This window comes from Macaca fascicularis, chromosome 6, assembly GCF_037993035.2.
Source record: "Macaca fascicularis isolate 582-1 chromosome 6, T2T-MFA8v1.1".
Lineage (NCBI taxonomy): Eukaryota > Metazoa > Chordata > Mammalia > Primates > Cercopithecidae > Macaca > Macaca fascicularis.
In genome coordinates, this window is record NC_088380.1 from 175997852 (window position 1) to 176019821 (window position 21970).

A 21970-nucleotide genomic window follows, 5' to 3' on the forward strand; every position below is an offset into this window, starting at 1 on the left:
TAAAATGAGGGCATTGCTACAGAAGTTCCAGAAGGTGCCATTCAGCTCTGGCATTCTATGAAGGTGGCTTCTTACCCACTGAGCGGTTGCTGTAGAGACAAGAGCTTACACAGAGCTTGGCACAGAATGGAGAGTCGCATGTGTGATCAGAGATTCTTCCAGCTGCCTTGGGAGGAGCCAGAAAAAGACTAAAACAAACCTGAGATATACCACACCCCACCACACACACACACGACTCTTATTTTCTTTCTTTCCTTTCTATTACCATATCTCTATCTTTAGCACCCCATTCCCTGTTTAATTTTATTGTTGCTGTTATCTTTTCTTCCTTCCTCCCCTTCTTCCATTCTTCAGGTTTTCTTCCTTTCTTTCCATTCTATAACCCTTCCCCCCGACCCGATTCATTTAACAAATATATCCTCACTCATAAGACACCTCTTCTCTTTCTTATGACATGGATTAAAGATAGTGATGAAGTCAGGTTGTTCCTAACAGCAGCCTCTCTCATTGACTTTATTGCTCTTGAGCAAATAAAGAGAGTCTCAAGAGCTTACATTCTTCAGTGCAAGGTGGGTGACGGGCCCATGATTGAATGATGGTAGCTTTGCAGAAAGGAGAAGTGACAGGTAGGGATGGCGGGGGGGGGGGGCAGGATGTGGGAGAAGAACAAACAGTAGGTTGGTGGTACAGCTTTATACAACACCAAGCCCGAGTGTCTCAGAGTTAGTTTGGAAAACATTAATATTTTGTTGCACCAGTGTGGCTCTGGTTCAATTATTTTAGAAGATATGGTTCATTTCAGGCCTGGACTAATTCACCAGAGGTATTTCAAACAACCTCTGGTTTAGATCTCAGATCAAGAAAAAAAATAATTTGGAGGTTTAGGTCAATGTTCAATAAATTAGTGAAACCTATTCCTTTTTCTTTTTTTTTTCCAGACCAAGGTTTGGTTTTTGTTTGAGTCTCCACAGGTTATTTTTGTAAAGCCTTCACTAAGTTGAGGCTTCCAATAGCTAGACAATCCCTTTCAATGTCTATTAGAAGTCAAAAAATCAATGAGGCCTGGAGATGAAGCCAACACAGCTTATCTTTTCATTTCACTGTATCGCAGAATATTATTCCCAGATCTTTGAAACAGCATCAAAAACAACATTCCCCTCCCCAGCTCTCAGTCTCAAGCACTGGCTCACATCTGCTTGAAGAGGATTCTAGCATGGGCTGTTTCTTTCTCTTTGGTGGGAGACCCACTGTTGGAGTATGAAATCCTCCCACACTGGGTTAGTTTTATTCTCATTTGTGTGTGCTTGTGTGAGTGTGCATGAGCATATGTGTTTGTGTGCGCACACATGCTGTTAAATAGTCATTCCGGGCTTTTGCAGGGCAACGAGGAGAGAGCTCTGGTTTGGAACAAAAGGCACCTTTGACCATATAGTGAGAGGGAATAGCAGATTTTGGAGAGACCAGGTTCCTTCTCTCATTTGCTCATTTCCAGAGTGTGTAGCGAGTACCCACCATGTGCTAGATGCAGTGGTAGATGATTGACTGTAGAGTCAACAGAACAGATAAAATCCCTGCATTCAAGAAGCTTACAATCTACTGGGGGGATGAAAGAGCAAAATACAAACAAGTAAACAAATAAATGAGCAAAAATAATTTCAGGTAGTGATAAGTGCTATGAAAAAATAGAGCAGGATCATCTTGTAGACAGTGACCAATAAGGAAGGGGACCATGGCTGCAGACAGGGTTGTTAGGAGAGGGTTCTCTGAGGAAGTGATGGCTGAGCCAGGACTTGAATTTCAGGAAGGATCTGGCCACACTGACATTTGAGGTCAGCATATTCCAGGCAGAAAGAACAGCAAAGCCAAGAAGAGAATGCAATTGTTGGAGCAACAGGAAGAAGGCTCATGATGCTTCGGTGTGGTGTACATGGGGAGGGTGGCGTGAGACGGCACTAGGACGAGTACCAGGGGGCCAGATGATGTAGTGCAGGAGCTTAGGATTTCTTCTCAGGACTACGTAAAGTCACTGGAACTTTTAATTGGGGGAAAGAGGAGATTCAATTTGCCTTAAAACACTAATGGCGGCTGTTCGATTGACAGTGAACAACACAGGAATAGGAGACGCAGCAGGAAGATTACTGAGGTCCTTGAAATCCAGCCAGAAGGACTGCTGGTCCACGGTGATGGCAACAGAGACAAAAGGTGGTGAACACATTGGTAATGCATGGTGAAGACAGAGATGGCAAGTTCTACCCAATATGCACATCACTCACATCAACAGCCCTCTACTCAGGGAGGAACTGGAGAACAGAATATTCCCTGGGCAACTCTGTCTTTCCCTGCTGCTTCTTTTCCAGCCCCATTAGACCTAATGATCTCCCATCCTTCACTTTTATTTAAATAAAGGAAGTGTCACACATAGGGAAAATGATCTGCAGAGAATACCATTAGCAACGTAACACCTAACAATTATTTCCTAAGATAATGTTGTTCAACAGCTACGCCCTTGAGAACTGGTGGTTGGCAACGGTCTGCTCTGAGTTCTAACATGAAATGAAAGTCCGCGAAGGTCTCAGGTGGAAGCCTGACCCATGCACATCTCTTCCAGGGAAAAGAGAGCTCTCCCTGGAGGCCAGAAAACATTTACAGGAATAATTTACCGTCTCTGACACAGATCTGCCACTATCATCTCTATGGACCAAAAACACCAATTATGAGCCAAGATGTCAAAGAGCTTCTCTCAACCATCACTGTGGCTGCCTTTCTAATCCCTAATATCTCACCATAGCGTTGCCCAATAATTTGAGTTAATTTAACAGTCAGTGTCTAGCACTAAAGTGAAATTATATCTGTGAGTTGATTCAGCAGCCCAAAAAGGATTTTCATTTATTGGTCTGGGATTCTCCTATAGAGAGAAGGTTTTATGTGTGTGTGCATGGTATGTTAGGTGTATGTGCCTGTGCTTTTAACAATAAGGATTCAGAGTGGGAGATAGATATAGGAAGAAGACTATTAGAGCAATGATATCAAGAAAACTGATGATTCTGCATTTCTCTCTAGATTGCTAACATTGGTTTTCATCTTTTAAAAAGTATTAAAGTTGGCCGGGTGCAGTGGCTCACACCTGTAATCCCAACACTTTGGGATGCTGAGGTGGGTGGATCACGAGGTCAAGAGACCGAGACCATGCTGGCCAACATGGTGAAACCCTGTCTCTACTAAAAATACAGAAAAATTAGCTGGGTGTGGTGGCACATGCCTGTAGTCCCAGCTACTCAGGAGGCTGAGGCAGGAGAATCGCTAGAACCCGGGAGGTGGAGGTTGCAGTGAGTCAAGATCGTGCCACTGCACTCCAGCCTGGTGACAGAGCGAGATTCCATCTCAAAAAAAAAAAAAAAAAAAAAAAAAAAAAAAAATTATTGAAGTTAGATTTATCTGAGCATCCTGATCCACAACACAGTTTCATGAATCCCAAATGGAATGAGGCTGAGATAGAGGAGATTAGTCCTAGGTTATCCTTGTACTCTCTTCAAAATCCAGTTTTCTTCTTTAGACTGAGCATTTTTACCTCCAAAAGTCAAGATGCTCCCTTTATCTGGAGAAATGTTGGCATGATTCAACATATATTTCAATCAAAAGCTGACTCGTTGACTAAAAATTCAAGTCCAGAGCCCCAGACACACCGAGAGGCCAAACCATCAGTTCAATAGCAGGATATTCCACTTGGCCAACCGTGGGGAGAGTTTCTGGCTATGCAACAGGCAGTGCTAATCAAGGGGCGGCGGGGCACACTTCTAAGCAGGCTTCATCACCATAAGCAGGGTGAGGAGAATTAGAAAAGGAATGATGGGAAGAAAGAAACATCATGAATAAAACATTAGAATATTATTCTAAACCATGAATCAAAAACTCAGGTCCAGCACACCAAATTCAGGCAAGGAGCGTGAAATTGACTTAAATGTCTCCATTTCTATTTGGTTTGGACAGTGCTGTGTTATCATAGCTTTGCTGTTGTTAATATTGCGTCAACACTTTCATTACAGGCCTCAACCTCCAGGACTTTGTAAGTGAACTACAAACCTTACAAACGGAATTTAATGTTCAAATCCAGGATACTGAGTCCATAGGAAAGCCAGAAGAAAGACAAAGTTACAGATGTTTTTGGTGATTTGAAATTATGCTAGAATTTGGGGCATCAAATTAAAATACTATTTGTCCCCTGGAGGGATTCCCAAATGTTGCTTGAAAATGAGAGATAATTAGGCTCTTTAGAAATGTTTCTGTTGATGCTGAATGTGGTTCAAGAACAAATATTTCAAGATTATTAGATGTGGGTACATTTGCATCATTCAGACAACTGAAGAATGTGTGTTTGGGTTCTGCTCACCTCAAAAGGTTGTTATTTTTCTATATACAATGCAGTATTTCCCTGATATTTAATTCCATGGATAGTTTCTAACTCCAGATAAAGAGAATGAAGAACCCATGGTATGGGTGAAGGCTGGCTTCTGGTCTTCATTCTTAACAAAGAGATGACTATTTCAGCACCCTTGGTGATGCCACAAAACCCTGCCTAGGCTGGCCAACCCCACCACATGTCACAGGGTGCTGAGAGCAGCACTAGTTTTGTGCAGAAAGGGCTCAGCTGTCACAGTTTCAACTCCGCAGGTGGGTCCCAGCCAAGGAAGTCTGAGAAAGAGCCAGGTGGCAAGAAGCCCACACTTACACCCACCGGGCTCAGGTTAGACATTTCTGTGTTCTATATTCAGCATCCCAACCACCAGCACATTGGAGTGACACACACACAGTAGGTGTTCAACAATGCTTTAGTTGTCCCCGGACACACACTTCTCTTCCTAGAAATGGGGCAGGAATGTTAACAGGGAATTGACTGAGTTCCAAGTATCAGCTGGGTGTTTGTTTTATTTTTCCATTTTCCTAACTCACTATTTTCATGTGTAGTAAAGGAGAGTGAACTGATGTATGAAGGCTTTCAGCTGTATGTGCAAGGAGGTGAGCTTGTCTTGCCATCAGCTGTTCAATGTACCACCAGGGCTAAGATTTAGGAGGTTTTTCTGAAGCCCTTACACATACAACCCTTTCTCCCTACATTCCTCCTTTCCTGCAGTCAGTTGGTCCTAGATTTCACCATTATCTCTAATGGTCCAGTGCTGCTCAACAAAGGTTGGTCTGATTTCCTTAAAGGATGGCTTTTCTCACTCTGGTCCATGGCATGACTCTGGGATGATACAAATATCTTCAGAAAACCATCTTGGAAGGCCCACCACGTAAACCAGCAAGAACCCTTACCTTCAAACCAAAGAAAATACTAAATCCATGAAATCACTTAAGCCACCCTTCCAAAGAGAAGGAGATTCAAAATGTTTTATGCAGCAACCTATAAGAAACTCATTTTGTGGGATGTTTCACATTCCAGCCCATGGTTTATTCCCCCATATATCCCTGCCAGTAATATCAACCAGATGTGGCAAAGAAGTCTGTGCAGAATTGTAAAAATTACAAGCATATTCTGTAATTCCAAAGCATTGTAAAGTCACAGTTTGGTTTTCTTTCCTTCTTAAAAAAAAATTTAAAAACAATTTCCAAGCTGGCAGAATGTACTTCTCAGTACAAGTATTGCCTGATCACTTTAGAAAACTCTTCTGCTGGTCCACAGGGCTGAAGAGACAAAAAACGTAAAACCCAACTCTGCCTTTGATAAATCGTAGGGAATTTAGAAAGGTCTACTTGCTAGCATGTATTTAGGTCTATAAATCTTTTTCTTTCAATGTTTCAAGTATTAATATCCTAGATCTCAGATAGGAGCATGTGCTCATATATACTCATAGGAGCATATAAGTTCAAAATACTGAACCATGAAAGCTTCATAAATTTACGATTGTTATCTCTCTCTCATTCAAGATGTGTTTTTGCATAGAAAGAACACCATAAGGTAGGGGAAAAACTCACAGGGAGTAAGAGGGTGAGAAAGTCAGAGAGACCTGGCTTCACTTCTGGTGAGTGAGTGAAACTCAAGCCCAGTTTCATCATCAATGTAGCAGACCTAAAAACACCTATCCTGCAGGATTCTTGGGAGGACTGAAGGACCTGGCATCAACATAAGGTACCTAGCATACATTAGGTGCTCAAAAGATGTTTGGTTCCTTCCTTCAAAATATATAAAGTAACAGGGGCTGTATGAGATCGATGTTTCTTAAAGTATGCCCCTAAGTGACACATAACAAAATCACCTAGGGTGCCTATTTATAAAGTCAAATCCCCTGGTCCATTCCAAATCGAATGAACCAGACTTCCTGGATGTGTGGCCTGGGATACAGCATTTTAACCATCGTTTCAAGAGATTTGCTTCTATATGCTAAGTTTGAAAACCAACCATAGGCTAGGTCCTTGCTCTGCTGTGGTCCTAGGCCAGCACCATCACTCGGGAATCTGTTAGAAATGCAGATCCTTAGGTCACACTCCAGACTCACACCATCAGAATTCACATTTTAACAAGATCCTTAGGTGTTCAGATACATACTAAAGTTTCAGAAGCACAGGTCTAGATTGCTATTCCCAGCTCAAAAATTCTGTAACGCAGAATCTACAAGGCCATTTAAATGTTAACCTTGTTGTCAACTCTGTGGTAAGTCCACAGGCTTCTATGCTCAGCTGGACACATCCTATTGGAGGAGAGGGATGACACCTCCCAGACCTTCATCCCTGGTACTGGCTTCAGATACTACAGAGAGAATGACTCAGCACCCACCATAATCCATTCTCTGTCCACACACAGATTGAAGCAAAACCTGTCTTCAAAAGCATGACAAACCCTGGAATTGATGACATGTGCCATAAGACAAACACAAGGCTGGCCTCACTGCAGCATTCAGCGTTTGGGGGAACAGGGAGAAAAATCAGGAAATGGGGACTCAGTGTGCAAGGACATTTTCCATGAGCTTCGGGTGGTTGTGTCCCTGAAAAACATCACTCCACGTATGAGATGGTGAAGCTGGTCTTGCCATCTCTGGCCTCTGAAATCCGGGCCGGCACACAAGGGAGCAGGTCTCTGCATCCAGCTTCAGGCAGGCGGGCAGTCTCTGAAGCCCCCCACCAGCCTGATGGATTGGTTTTTCTGTTGTGCTATTATCATTTCACCACATCAGATAACAACTCCACTGGAAAATTGGGTAGTATGGTTTTTGTTTTCTCCACTGGTTTTTCACTTTTATAGCACTGTTTCACATCAATGCAGAGTTTTATAGGGACACATATTGCATGTAGTTATGTTTTAAAGTTTAGTGCTGAATTGGAAGACGAAGGTGGCTGCAAAGGGCTCTGTGAGTAGCAGAAAGCACTACCTAGAGGTGCACGGCTCCAGTCATTCAACAACTCGGAGCTCATTTAGGGCTTCATAGAGATAAAGGAGCTGGCATTCACTGAATTCGTAACTAGGCGCCTGGCACTTCAGTTACTAACTTCTCAGTAGTACAGTACAGGAATCATGGTTAGGAATGTGGGCTCTGGAGTCAGGCAAGCTTGAGTTTCAACTTTGGCTCAGCCAGTTACTGGCTCTGTGACCTTGAGCAAGCTGTCTAAATCTCTAGGCCTCTGTTTCGGTCTCTCTAAAATGGGGATAATATCATGTCTACCTCTGACATCTGAGAGGGAGTGAGAGAATATAGGTGAAACGCTTCGCAGAGCACCTGACCCCTAGCAAATACACCACACACATTTGGGAACTGATCAGGGCTGAATTGCCCCTGCCCCCCACCCCCGAAAGGCTTATGTGGAAGCCCTAATCCCAATACCTCAGAACATAACCATATTGGAGATTAGGTTGTTAAAGTGGTGATCAAGTTAAAATGAGGCCAGCAGGGTGGAGTCCTAATCCAACATAACTGGTGTCCTCATAAGAAGAGGAGGAGACACCAGGGGTATGCTACCACAGAGGCACGACCACATGAGGCGGCAGCAGGGAAGGTGGCTATCTGCAAGCCAAGGAGAGGGGCGCCAGGAGGAACCCACCCAGCCAGCATCTTGATCTCGGACTTCTGTCCTCCAGAACTGTGAGAAAATACATTTCTGTAGTTTAAGCCACTCAGCGTGTGGTATTGTGTGATGGTAGCTGAGCAAGCTATTGTAGGAACTATGATTAGCATTCCTATTGTATAGCTAACCAACACAAGACTGAAAACAGTGAGGTCACATGCCCAGGGTCACCAGAAGGGGGGATTCAAACCCAGGTCTGTCTGGTTCCCAAGTTTCTGATCCTTGCTTTAATATTGGACTGCCTCAAAGAAACATGAGATCATGGTTCTGAATGCAGCTTCCAATTTGTGTGGGCTTGGAGCATGTACACACGACACCTATGATAAAAGCAGAAAATGGTGAATATGAAGAGGCAGTGAGCACCAGCCGAGATAAAAGTTCAGAGGAGGACTCAGCCCTGGGAAGCAAATTCCCTGGAAGCTGGAGTCTAGCAGCCTTGAACTAGCAGGCTAGCAGGCGGGGTTTCACCATGTTGCCCAGGCTGAACTTTCTGGTGGGGAATCTGCTCTTCCATGATAACAATGCCAGTGACTCGGGGCTAAGTTGGTTGGCCACATTGCATATAGTTTTTGGGTGCCTGGGGATTAACTTTCCAAGTCACTTGCAACTCCACTGCCCAAGTGAATGACAGCAGGTTTAGCCTCAGTGGCATTTTTTTTTTTTTTTTTTTTTTTTTTAAGCTGTCAAATACCTCATAGAAGGGGATGGAGAATAGATAAGCCCTCCACCTGGCTGCAAGTACAACTGCTTATGCAGCTATGGGTTTTTTGTTTGTTTGTTTGTTTTTGAGACGGAGTCTCACTTTGTCACCAGGCTGGAGGGCAGTGGCGCGATCTCAGCTCACTGCAACCTCTGCCTCCTGGGTTCAAGTGATTCTCCTGCCTCAGCCTCCGAGTAGCTGGGACTACATGCGTGCGCCACCACGCCCTGTTAATTTTGTGATTTTAGTAGAGACAGGGTTTCACCATGTTGGCCAGGATAGTCTCTATCTCTTGACCTCATGATCCACCCACCTTGGCCTCCCAAAGTGCTGGGATTATAGGCGTGAGCCACCGCGCCCGGCGGCAGCTGTAAGTTTTAAATATGGAACAGACTATTTGAACCTGAATCTGGGATAGATGGGCCGAAAGGAGCCCCTTGGACTGCTCATCCTTATATGGCGAAGATAAACTTTTTTTTTTTTTTTTTTTTTTTTTTTTTTTTTGAGACAGAGTCTCACTCTGCCACCCAGGCTGGAGTGCAGTGGCACAATCTCGGCTAAGTGCAAGCTCCACCTCCTGGGATCAAGCGACTGATCCTCACTTCAGCCTCCCGAATAGCTGGGATGACAGGCATGCACCACCATGCCCGGCTAATTTTTGAATTTTTAGTAGAGACAAGGTTTTGCCACATTGGCCAGGCTTGTCTCAAACTCCTGGCTTCAAGTGATTGGCCCTCCTCGGCCTCCCAAAGTGTTGGGATTACAGGCATGAGCCACCGCTCCTGACTGCAATGATAAATTCTTAAAAAAAAAAGTTGTGAACCATGTGTCCCTCAGCCCCCACGAAAGCTCTCTAATCTGGTAAAACACAGAGGATATATTTTGTTTGTTTGAGATGGGGTCTCACTCTGTTGCCCAAGCTGGAGTACAGTGATGTGATCTCAGCTCACTGCAACCTCTGTCTCTAGGGCTCAAGCAATCCCTGCACCTCAGCCTCCCAAGTAGCTGGGACCACAGGTGCAGGCCACCATGCCTAGCTATATTTTTGTATTTTTGGTAGAAGCGGAGTTTCACCATGTTGCCCAGGCTGGTCTCGAACTCCTGAGCTCAGACAATCCAACTGCCTTGGCCTCCCAAACTGCTGGGATAACAGGCATGAGCCACTGCACACAGCCATGCAGGGGATTTTAATCACTGTTTGCATCTTGCCTTCTGCTCCTTCTAAAGAATTTCTGGCAATATTAACCAGTCAGCCTTTAAATAACTAGAAATCCTTCACTGTCTCTCCCATGGGTAGGTTAAAGAAAAACCTGGAAGGGGATGGCAAAGGGAGAAACTAATAGCCTATAGGCCATGCAAGATCATGCTCCATCCTGTCCTCGCTAGATGAAGCCCAGAGAGGCCAAGTAACATGCCCAGGGCCACACAGCTTACAGGTAGAAGAGCCAGCATGACGACCCAGGTCTTCCCACTCCAAGTGCAGTGCTCATCCAACCCGCCTCTAATTTGGAGACTGGACTCCTTCCCTAGGTGCTGCAATGTTTATACTACAGAGCCCAACGCCTCAGCGTATGCACTGCTCTCATCAGCTGGCCAGTCAAGGTCAGCCGTGACCATCTTCCATGCAGTATTTACTATGTGCTTTGTTCAATGCCAATTTTTTTCCCCCAGATAATTCCTATTTATCCTCACAACAACATGGAGAAGTCATTTCTACCATTGTCTATGTTACTGATGAAGAACCTGGGACAAGAGAGGTTAAGTAACTTGCCAAAGGTTTCGGGACACACAGTGGGCAGTCCCTTAACCCCTTCACTTGACTGCCTCCTCCTGTCCTCTGCTCTGGGTCAAGTGCTGCAGGAGCCTAGAAAGAACAGAAGCCCAGTCTCCACACTTGACCATGATCTATGTCAGGATGTCAGGGGGCAAATATTTACTGAGTGACCCAAGTATGGTAGAGACCTCATTGGGCATTTTGCAGACCACAGCAATATAAGTTCAGGGCACCTCCAAGATCTGGGATTTCTGGGATTCTATGGCTCATGCTCTGTGTGTTTGAACAGCATAAGAGGACAGATACCCCGCTAATACACACATGGGTCAGATGGTACTGGCTGTGAGGATGGGTACACGGAGGGTAGCCAGCAAAGTCCTAAGGGAAACCCTCGGATATATGACAGGTCCATCACCAATCCTTTTGAGCATAACTTCAGCTGCCCATGGTAGTTAGCATGGCAGTGTGGTATGCTAGAAAACATAAGGAATTGGCAGAGACCCAGATGTGTACCAAGTCCTAGTTCCATTGCATCCTAGTTATACAACTATGGGTAAGTTAGATACCCCTAAGCTTTAGAAATAGATTTAATAATGATTCTCTTTGCATGATCGTTGTGATGGTTAAGTCTAAGCAGTGAGGCAAAGTGCCCAGTACAGTATTGCTTCTTAGATAGATGGGATATATAATATATACATATATATATATATATGCAGTAATATGCAGTAATCTAAACTTTGAGCATTAATTTCCTCACCTATAAAATGAGAGCATTGATTGAGGCTTAGGCAGGGAACTCCCAGTAGAGACAAATGCAGACTCTGGAGTCAGGTTACCCAAATGTGAATCCTGGTTCTGCCACTAAGTAGTTGTCTGATATTGTTCAAATTCTTTAACCTTTCCATACCTGTTTCACATGTATAGAACAATACTAACCATAGTGCCTATCCCACAGAGTTGTCAGGAGAATCAAATGAGTTAATAGACATGAAGTGCTCAGAACAGCACCTGGCACTCAACGTGTTTGCTAGTGCTATTACCTATCTGGAAGTGCTATTGTAAGGATCCAAAGTACTCAAAGCACAGGGAACTGCATATACAGTGGATGCTCAATACACTAGCAGACATCTGTTGTTTTCGCATTTCACATCCCTTCTTCTGTCTTCTGATAGCAGAATTACTCTTTACTGTGGGGAGCCCATTCTCTAAGCAAGTGGGATGAACACAGCTTGATCATCAGAGGACACCATCTCATTAGCAACATTGATTGGCTGGGACGTGGGCATATATGACCAAGCTAAGTAATCAGAGTCTACCCTCAGTTCTTTCCAACAGGAACATTGACCAAGTCCCTCTTCACCAGGATCTCTGAATTAGTGCATTTTGAGTCTTTTGCATTAGCTCACAAACAAGTCCATGGTTCCAAGGGAGTGAAGGAGCAAGATGAAGACCTAAGGACATCTGCAAGACCCTGGATCCAGCTGTTCCTGAAGCCATTCATAACTACTACTGCTCTTCTCAGCTATGTGAATCAATATATTGCCTCTCTGGGCTAAACTAACTTCTGTCACTTGCTAGTGAGTGGTGTTATAGTCACAGCATAGGTTCTCATAAATATTATTTCCCTTTTCATTACTATTCAAAGCCTGTTTTTATTACATGACTATAGACTTTCTAAGAGATATTCTTTGGATAAATACAAAATATTAAGTAGTTTTGCCTGTATGACAAATTTAAAAAGTAGTATCAAGAATTGTTTATCCCACATGGCATACTCTGGCGTAGCCAGCCACATAGAACCCACATTTAGCATGAAAAATGCCTCACTGTGTCTATTGAGATGCAGTGCTCTTTTAAAACAGAGCCAGTGGCATATGTATACACACTCATGATTGCACAGTTATTGATTTCTAATTTGTACCCTGCTTACTTCCAAAAAGGCTCTGGAGTGGCTGACAAAATAAGACAAAGACACAGAGGGACATTAAGGAAAATCAAAGATCAAGCCCAGAGAGAAAAAGGGATTGCTGATTATAGCCCAAACTTGGGTTAACATAGCTGCTTCAATAAAAAAAAAAAAAAATTATATTTAGCTCTCAGCTTTTTGGCAGCCATTCAAAGTGTGTCATAATAGGGCACATAGAGAACTGGACATCCTTCATGTCTACAGCTCAGTACCCAGAACAGAGGCCATGCTGGAACAGACACGCAGGGAAAACCTTACTGAATGAGTGAGTGAACGAATAAATGAATGAACAGTGGATAAAAGAATCAAAGCTCGCCAAGGGCGCTGTTTCTATCCTTAGGCCTATATCATTCATTTATTCATCTACCCAGTCAACCATCATTGACTGAGTGCCTATAAGTGCCAAACTACACCCGGACAGGGACCCAGCAAGAGACGGATACCAAAATGAGCCAAATGTCATCCCTGCCTTCCCAGCTGCAGCTCTCTGACTTGACGCAAAAGCTCAGCGTAATTGACCTCAATGCTTATCACAACTCCTAGTCTCTTCATGCCTCCCAGAGAACGGAGATCAGAAACTGAGGTGGTAAAGACGGGAACTGTAGGAGTAGTAAGAGTTGCCTTGGTGCTTACACTTATACAGCAATTTAAAAAAAAACATGCACACCATATGATTTCACTGGATACTTACAGTTCCTCTACAAGGTAGGTAAAAGGGAGGAGAGGGTATCTCCCTTTACTGATGAAGATATTTAGATACCAAAGGAAAAGTGACTCTGTCAAGCTCTCTCAGGACATGGCAGAGGACATAACTCATAGGTTCCTCATGCCCACGTCCCTGGCTCCCAGAATCTCAGAGACCCGTTATCACCACTTGAACTTCCTACTTTGCCTGGATCAAGACCAGCTCTGCAAAAAATGGCCATCACCTGATAGCCATGGGAAGGTTTCTGTGAGCAAGAACCAGCCCACCTGAAAACCTGCAGCGGCTGGGATGCTCAGACCCCACCCACATAAAGTCGTCCAGCATTCCAGCCTCACAGGTACCTTCCCTTTGCCTTTAAACTGATGCTCATTTCTCAGATGAATAGTGTATACTCTGCTGCAGTACTTAGTTAAGAGCAGGTTGAAAGGTGCAATGCAGTACTGGGTGGAGAGATGGTGATTATGTGAGCATCTAAGGGCAGAGCTATACAAGGCAGGGGATGTTACAAACCAGGGTGATGTCTGGTATGCCTATTTGGCATAGCTTATCCAGCTCTTCTGGACCCGCCGGGCTGCTGAACAACATTTCCTCTGCCCCCATGCCCATCCAGGCAGACCCAGACTGGAAGAGTAAAAAGGAGGGTATAGCCTTTCCTACATTTAGCAAAGTCAGCTGGGGCGACTGAGCCAGAGAAACGGGGCACACAGCAAGAGGAGACCCGACAAAGTTCAGAAGGCAAGCAAGACCACTGCATGACTGGAATACCAGACAACCCTGGCCTGTTCTTGTTCCAGCAAAGTGCCCTTTTAAAATAAATTTATGTATATAGTCTCTGTGTGTGTGGCTGTGTATATAGACATATATAAATATATATTCCTAATTCAGAACTCCTTCGTAAGTGCACACACTGACATGTGTTTCGTGTTTCCCAATTTATCCCAGAGCCTGTATGCAGTGTTTGGCTGCACAAGTAGGCATTAAATGCAACCATTGGGAATCAGAATGGTGGCCACAATGTTGGAGCCTCCCTGCAATGTTAGAGTCTTCCCAGCCAGGCTGTAAATCTTGCTACCTGACTGCAAAGCCATCCAGGACTGTGTCGCTTCATTCACAAAGGTGAGCCTTGGGCAATCCAGTACACCCCATGAACTGAGTCACTACCAGCATGATTTTGGGTTCACTGTCAATAATTTAATGAGCACTTGCCTGACGTCTGCAATACATGAATCACAGTCTCCACTGTCACCTGCAACTCCAGCTCCTGGGCTTCCAAACTCTCCCACCGAATAACAGAGGTATCTCCAACTCTCCCCTCTCCTCATTTTACCCTGGACCACTGAACAGGATAAAGTAAAATTCAACATGCTTCTTCCTTTTCCCACAAAATCATAAACCCCCAGACCCAGGGTTCCTCGACTGGCAGCGCGAGGAAGTGGGAAAAAGGAAAAGGCAGGAGCTACTCCAACCAGCAAGGTGATAAGGTTGCCGTGTTTGGTCCAAACCGTTGCCTTCTGAGACCACTGGCAGTCTCGCGTGAATAAATCTATCTCAAACCCCACCTCAGGGAATTTCCCTGAAGTAAGTTCAGACCCACAGTAAATGGAAAAATCTCCTCCTTCTTTGCAAGGCCATTGATCGACTACCACACATCACTAGTCCTCACTGATCACACAAGCCGTCGATGTCTGAGAGAAGGAGCAAGAAGTCAGGCCTGGAAGTGTTTGGGGGTGGACGTCAGGTCAAAGCCCTGCTCCAAGTCTCTATGTCAGGGCCTAACTGCCAAGCTCCACACGGCACGGCGCTCCACAAACCACATCCTCCGCGTCACCAAAGCCAGGCAAGGCACAAGGTAGAGAACACAAGGCAACTCTACTCACAGTCTGGTGAGCTTCGGTGTGCTCTGGAAAAGCAATTCTGGAAGGACTTGGAGCTTATTCTTGTTCAGGCGCCTAAAGAGGAAAGAGAATGGAAGGATGTCAAGGGGACATTAAACCAGATCAAATGTATTCAGATACCACTTTAATCAATCAGTCAATCAATCAGTAGGCATTAAGAGACTCTCTACATCTTTCAGTATGGGCTGCTCAACACATGTAAGGTATAGTCCCTGTCGGTGGGGCTTAGAGTCAGACTGGGAACGCAAAGCAAAGGTCAGTCAAAAGTAAAAACACAGCACACGCACTGTGCTGCCACACCTCCATCAGCTGTGATCTTGGACAGACATCACTAATGGATCACAATATTCCTTCCCATGGACCAGACAAGACTTTTGAACTTTTCTCGCCATGAGCTCCATGTAGCTATTGCTGAGTGATGGAAATAGCATGTGAAATATGCCCCTAAAAACATAAAGGGGCCAGGCATGGTGGCTCACGCCTGTAATCCCAGCACTTTGAGAGGCTGAGGCAGGCAGATCATGAGGTCAAGAGTTCAAGACCTTCTTGGGCAACATGGTGAAACCCCATTTCTAATAAAAATACAAAAAATTAGCTGGGCATGGTGGTGCATGCCTGTAGTCCCAGCTACTTGGGAGGTTGAGGCAGGAGAATTGCTTGAACCCAGGAAGTTGCAGTGAGCTGAGATCGTGCCACTGCACTCCAGCCTGGTGACTGAGCAAGACTGTGTCCAAAAAAAAAAAAAAAAAAAAGAAAGAAAGAAAGAAAGAAAAAGAAGAAAAAGAAACCATAAATGAAATATCAGAGGAAATATTCAGGATCCTAAACGGTGATCATGGGAGCAGATAGCAGTTGCTTTAGGAATAGAGAAGAGGGCATGGCAGATCCCCTTGGATTGAGGAACAAAATGGAATTCTGGCCATCTTGGCTCTGTGGACCAGAGTAGGGTTCCACTGTGAGTTTTGTGGGTCCTTGGCAATTTTGCCTTTGTGGGCTGCTTTCTCCATCAAAAAAATTTTTCATATTATATTTTATAACTATGTTGGTATAATGCAAATATATTAACATTACATAACATTTCTACCCAAAAGTTCATTTTTGTCTTCCAATATTAGAAGAAATTAAAACATTTTCATGAGCCCCTAACAGTATTATAGATCCTTATCACCGTCTCCACTGGGACTCATGGAGAAGTACGCGCTGGGTCAGGAACCAAGGTCTGGGCATGAGGTGGGCCAGTAGGGATGGCTCACATTGGATGTTGGCCAACAGAGCCAATCAGTCTCTCTTAAGCATGGTCAATGCTAAACACCCACAGAAAGGCCACCTGAGTTTTTAAGTGACACAGAGTCACCATTATGATCTCCATGAAGGCTGCTTTCTTGGGAGCATTAGGCCAAGAGAGAGGCCCTGTTGCATGCTAGCCCCATGCCCTTCTGCCCTAGTGAGGTGACACAGCCTAGCAAGGGAAATGGGAAGCCACCTAAACCATGGTTAAAGCATACACCCCACAGTCCCCAGAATTCTTCAGAGCCAAAGAGCAGTTCATAGCCTGATGAATTTTTCTACTTAGAGTGAATTGAGTGTGTCCTATTTATTACATGGTATAACTATATGATCCCCATCTGAGAGCTAAGCAAACTAAGGAATAGAAAAGGTGAGCTTCTCCCTAGCTCCTGGCCCCCTTCCCCTGCCACCAAGCAAACATGCTTCCCTATTTGGGATTTTGCTCCCATTTCCCACCCCCCTTTTCTTCCTAGGTCTATGGACAACAACTTTAGAGGGATGAGTGACTAGAAGGAGGCCAAGCAGGACAAAGCATGGGAGAGAGAAGCATTGAAGACTTCACATAATAAGCTCACTGTCAAGAGGCTGCTACTCAGTCTGATAGCCATGCAGCGAGTGGGTAAGCATTGGGCAGGGATGCCATTTATGAGACTCCTGATTAGGAGGAGGCAAGGAGGAAAGGTTGGAAAGTTGGATAAGATAAGCTCTAATTCCCTGGCCACCTCTGGGGCAGCCTGACTCTTGTTTTGTTTTGCTTGAGATGGAGTCTCACTCTGTTGCCCAGGCTGGAGTGCAATGGTGCAATCTCGGCTCACTGCAACCTCCACCTCCCAGGTTCAAGTGATTCCCCTACCTCCGCCTCCCCAGTAGCTGAGATCACAGGCACGCACCACCACGCATGGCTAATTTTTGTATTTTTAGTAGAGATGGGTTTCACCATGTTGGCCAGACTGTTCTCAAACTTCTGACCACAAGTGATCTGCCCGCCTCAGCCTCCCAAAGTGCTGGAATTACAGGAGTGAGCCACTGTACCCGGCTGAGGGAAGCCTGACTCCTAGCCCAGTGCTTTCTCTTTATTTTTAAAAAATTGCTGTAAAATCACATATCATGAGATTTATCTTCTTAGCAATAAAAAAACTGTACACTAAAAGTGTAGTTAGTTCAGTAGTGTTGAGTATATTTACATCATTGAGCAACTAATCTCCAGAACTTTTTCATCTTGCAAAACTGAAACTCTGTCCCTGTTGAACAACAACTCCCTGTCTCTCCTTCTCCCAGCCCCTGGCAACCACCGTTCCACTGTCTGTCTCTGATTTTGCCTGGTGCTCTTCGACCACTGCCAGTATCTGCTTTTTGTGTGTTCCTGTCACTAAAGTAGAAAAAAAAAAAGTGGGGAACTCTGGGAAGAGCAGGATGAGGCAATATCTATTTTTATGTTTCAAGTAGTTCCCATGTTCTCAGTGATAACAGGTGGAAGCCATTGGAACTGGAGACGGCTTGATGTGATGTCTTTGGGATTCACTGGGGCTGGGCACAGGTCTGGCTATATTGTGCTCTTGTGAGATCTGAGGCAAGCTATCTAGCCCTTTGGACCTCAGTTTTGGATCTGCAAAATGGGTTACGGTGAGTCTTAAATGACACAGTGTCTATGCAAGTGTTCAGCACTGCAATAAGAGCATGGCAACAGTGATGATAATGGTGCTGACTGAGTTCTACATGCATGTCAAACGCCATGTCACGCGCTACACAGGCAGGATCTCAACTGCAGCAGTGCTCACGGTAGGTGTCATTATTAATCCTGTCTCATACAGAACGAACCTGAAGCCTGGGGAGGTCAAGCCATCCCCAAGGCCACAGTGTCAGGAAGTGGTAGTGGCAGGATTTGCACCCAGTCGGTCAGACTCCAGAGCTCTAGTTCTGAACCACCATGTTACTCGAAGCCTTTCAATAAATAACAGCTCCCTATCCCTTTCCCTTTCTTAATTGTTCTGTTTCTTTTCATCCACAGTTGCCACTTCCTGCAACCCATCCAAGGCAATGAACCGCTCTGTGCACACGGGCCTCTCTGAGAAGGAACTCTCTTGGAGGTCCCCAAGGCAGGAACTGGGTCTCTATGTGGGTCTGTCTGGACCCACCCTCTATTGTCACAGCTGTACAAGCCTTATAAGAGTTACATTCAGAGAACCAACACTCCAGTCTAGGCAAAAATCCTAAAACCCAGCCTGCCGCTGTCTGCAGTGAGTAGGGTGTTCAGTTTGCTGAAAACCCTAAAACCAGAGTTGAAGCTAAAAATAAAACCAACTTGGCTCCAAGGCTCCTGGAAGGGAAGGAATCATTTTGTTTTTTGCCGGTATTTGTGGCTGGACAAAAATAAAATACAACCAAATTTAGTCAATTGTGCGCTGCCCACTGCTTCATAAACCCTGAATGAGGATTCTGGGGCAGATGGGTGGGGCCCTGCTCCCAAAAGCCTTGGGGCCGTTCCACTTGAGCTTGGGCAGGTCGCCTCCTGGTTCTCAATATCAGAAGGAGCTAGATACTGTATTTCCAGGTAACTCCAGGATCTATTCCTATTTACTGAGTGAACAGCCTGGCCTGGAAAGTCTTCCTTGAAAAGGTGATGAAGGCTCCAAGCTGTATAAGGTACGCTTCCCATGTGGCCGCTATGAAAGCAGCCCCTGAACAGGAAAATGAACAGAATGAGATGTGCTGTTCTCCTGATAAACAGGTAAGTGCCGGGTGCAGACAGTGGCTATTGGCCACGGTGCACTCATGCCATCTGCTGTTCTGTTACTCTGGGCCCAGAGGTGGAGATCTCCTGCCATAGTTCAAGCTGGAAGTAAATCCACGATTACTGAATGGAGAACAGGACTGAATGCGACTCATATGAGGACAGAACTGAAAAAGTCAGCAAACGAGATGTGGGCCAGGGCAATGACAGGATAAGGCCTTCCTAGGTATTCCCTCTCCCGCTTAGATCAAAACTCCTTCTCAGCCTTCCTAATGCAACAATGGGGAGCACAAAGGTAAAAAAACCAACTGGCTGCTGAGTTGCAAAGTCACACTGATTTTTCAGCCAGAACTGAGAAGCACCAAGAAATAGGCCCTTGTCTTTGTGGAACCACTAAAGGCCTTTCTGGATGTACCTGGGTGTAAGATATAATTAGAAATTTTTGCCACTTCATTGAATTCATCCATGTATCCATTCAATCATTCATCCATCCAACTGTTCATTTATCTGTACATCCAACCACCATCCATCTATCCATCAACCCATCTACCCAAGCATTCACTCACTCATCCATCCAACCACCATTTACCCATCCATCCATTCTTTAATTTCTCCAGTCACTTTTTTCAATATGAACATACAAAAATGAATAAGATACAGTCCCTTCTTTTAAAAATGTCATATGCTTACTGTAGAAGACAGATCTGAAAACAAAAAATTGCCATGATCTTGAAAGCAAAGGTGTTGTGGGAACACAGAGAAGCAGCAGCTAACCCAGTCCTTGTTAAAAGAAGACTTCCTAAGGAAGATGGTTTTGAGTTTAGTTTTAAAGGATGACTAGGACTCCTTAAGGAGACAGGGATGGAGAGTTCTAGACTGAGAGAGCAGTACATGCTCTGTACTCCATGGAGGGCCAGGAGACAGAGGAGCATTTGGGAAGCAGGCTGGCATTGCTGGAACGCAGAGGTGACCTGCCAACACAAGTGATGAAGGTGTACAACTAGGCAGCAGTCATACCACAAGGGGCCTTTTTATCCATAATAAAGAATTTGGGCTTGGCTTTTTACAGACAGTAAGAGGGAGACAGAGAAAGGGTTTGAGCAAGGGAGTGATACTCTGGTTTGAATTTTACAAAAGTTCTCCTGGCCAGGCACGGTGGCTCACGCCTGTAATCCCAGCACTTTGGGAGGCCAAGGCGGGCAGATCACAAGGTCAGAAGCTTGAGACCAGCCTGTCCAACATGGTGAAACCCGATCTCTACTAAAAATATGAAAATTAGGTGGGCATGGTGGTGCACATCTGTAATCCCAGCTACTCGGGAGGCTGAGGCAGGAGAATCACTTGAACCTGGGAGGCAGAGGTTGCGGTGAGCTGAGATCACGCCATTGCACTCCAGCCTGGTGACGGAGCAAGATTCCGACTCAAAAAAAAAATATATATATATATATACACACACACACACACACACACACACACACACACACACACACACACATCTCCTGAGTAGCAGTGAGCCCGGTTTGGAAGAGGGTGAAATCAGAAGCAGGAAAACCAGTTCACAGGGTTCTTGGGTAACCAGTGTCTCTGTGTGAAGACTTGGTTAAGGATAACAGTGTGGCTGAAGTGTAGGAGAGAGGGGTGAGTACAATCGACTGGGTTTTGTGACAGGATGTACGTGAGGACTGAGGGAGTTACAGGAGTGCGAGTATGAAAAGTGGCTCCAGGTTGAGTAACTGATCAAATTACCAATCCCTAATGAAAGGAACAGAGAAGGGAGGAACACCATGCGGAAGGTGTGTGTTTAGATTCAGGATTTCTGTAACACTGAAATCTCTCAAATATGTTTTGACAACTAATCGCAGCAGCTAGTAATAACACTAAAACCATGAGCTAGGCATTGTACTGAGCACTTTACATGCACTACCTCATTTAATTTCCATGGAAACACTCAGAGGGCCAGCGCTCTTCGCATCCCTATATTTAGGAAATACCGGCCTAAGACGGTTAAGAACTTGCCCAAAGTCAAGCTTGACCAATGTGATAGTTGGTGGGACTTGAACCCAGGTGCCTGCTGCTAAGCCTGTGCTCTTACCTACTATGTGTAGTGAGAATTCTTAATTTAGCCCTTCATTATAAACTGTCTTATCACCTACGTTTCAAAGGCTAAAACTGGGAAATACAACTAAAAATTCCTTTGTGTCCCAACAGTAGCCAACACAGCATCAGGCACACAAAGAACCTTCCAGAAGGGCCTGCTGAATTTCGTGAATAAGCCAAAAGGTAGGAAAGGCCAGCTAGGGGAGCCTGATTAATCGATAACCCTGGTGAGCTGGGAAGTCACACTGTGTGGGGGTAAACAGGGCTCCCAGAGTGCCTGCCTGAGTCTGTCTTCGTCCTTCAGAAACTTTACTTAGAGACTCGGCTTTCAGAGGTATCAACCTCACTGACAAGCAAAGCGAGCAGGGGGACGGCTCACTACTTCCCCTCCTTCAGGAAAGGGAAGGGGTGAGGGGCCACCAGGGCCTAGGCATGGCCCACTGCATATAAGTCCCCTTCTTTCCTCAGGGAGGTGTGGGATCTCAGCTGCCCAATCAGGCCTGAGGGAGGAAGAAAGTCAAAGTATGCTAATCCCTACAGGTCACCAGGGCTGCTTGCTTTAGTAATGAACTCAATTGTTTCCCCTTCCCCAGGCAGCTTCTTAGGCAGCCTGAATTCTTTCTCAGTCTATTGGTACTTTCAGAAACACTCACATGTCTCAACAACAAGAACCCAAGCAGTTTTGTTATCTAGAGCAGAAGCTCCATGCCACTCCCAGTGGAAAGAGGGAGAGGGACAATGCTTCCTGCCAGCTGCTGATCC

The 21970-nt window shown here is 45.0% G+C and overlaps 1 protein-coding gene across 2 annotated transcripts in view; it reads right to left on the reverse strand.

The window, feature by feature from the left end:
• The window catches only part of SLIT3 (slit guidance ligand 3), a 695238-nt gene that overhangs the window by 572506 nt on the left and 100762 nt on the right, over nt 1-21970 (reverse strand). For both annotated transcript variants that reach the window (XM_065547045.1, XM_015452236.3), the window contains exon 4: nt 15076-15147. In XM_065547045.1, the coding sequence (XP_065403117.1) occupies nt 15076-15147 (72 nt within the window). The remainder of the gene's footprint in view (nt 1-15075; nt 15148-21970) is intronic.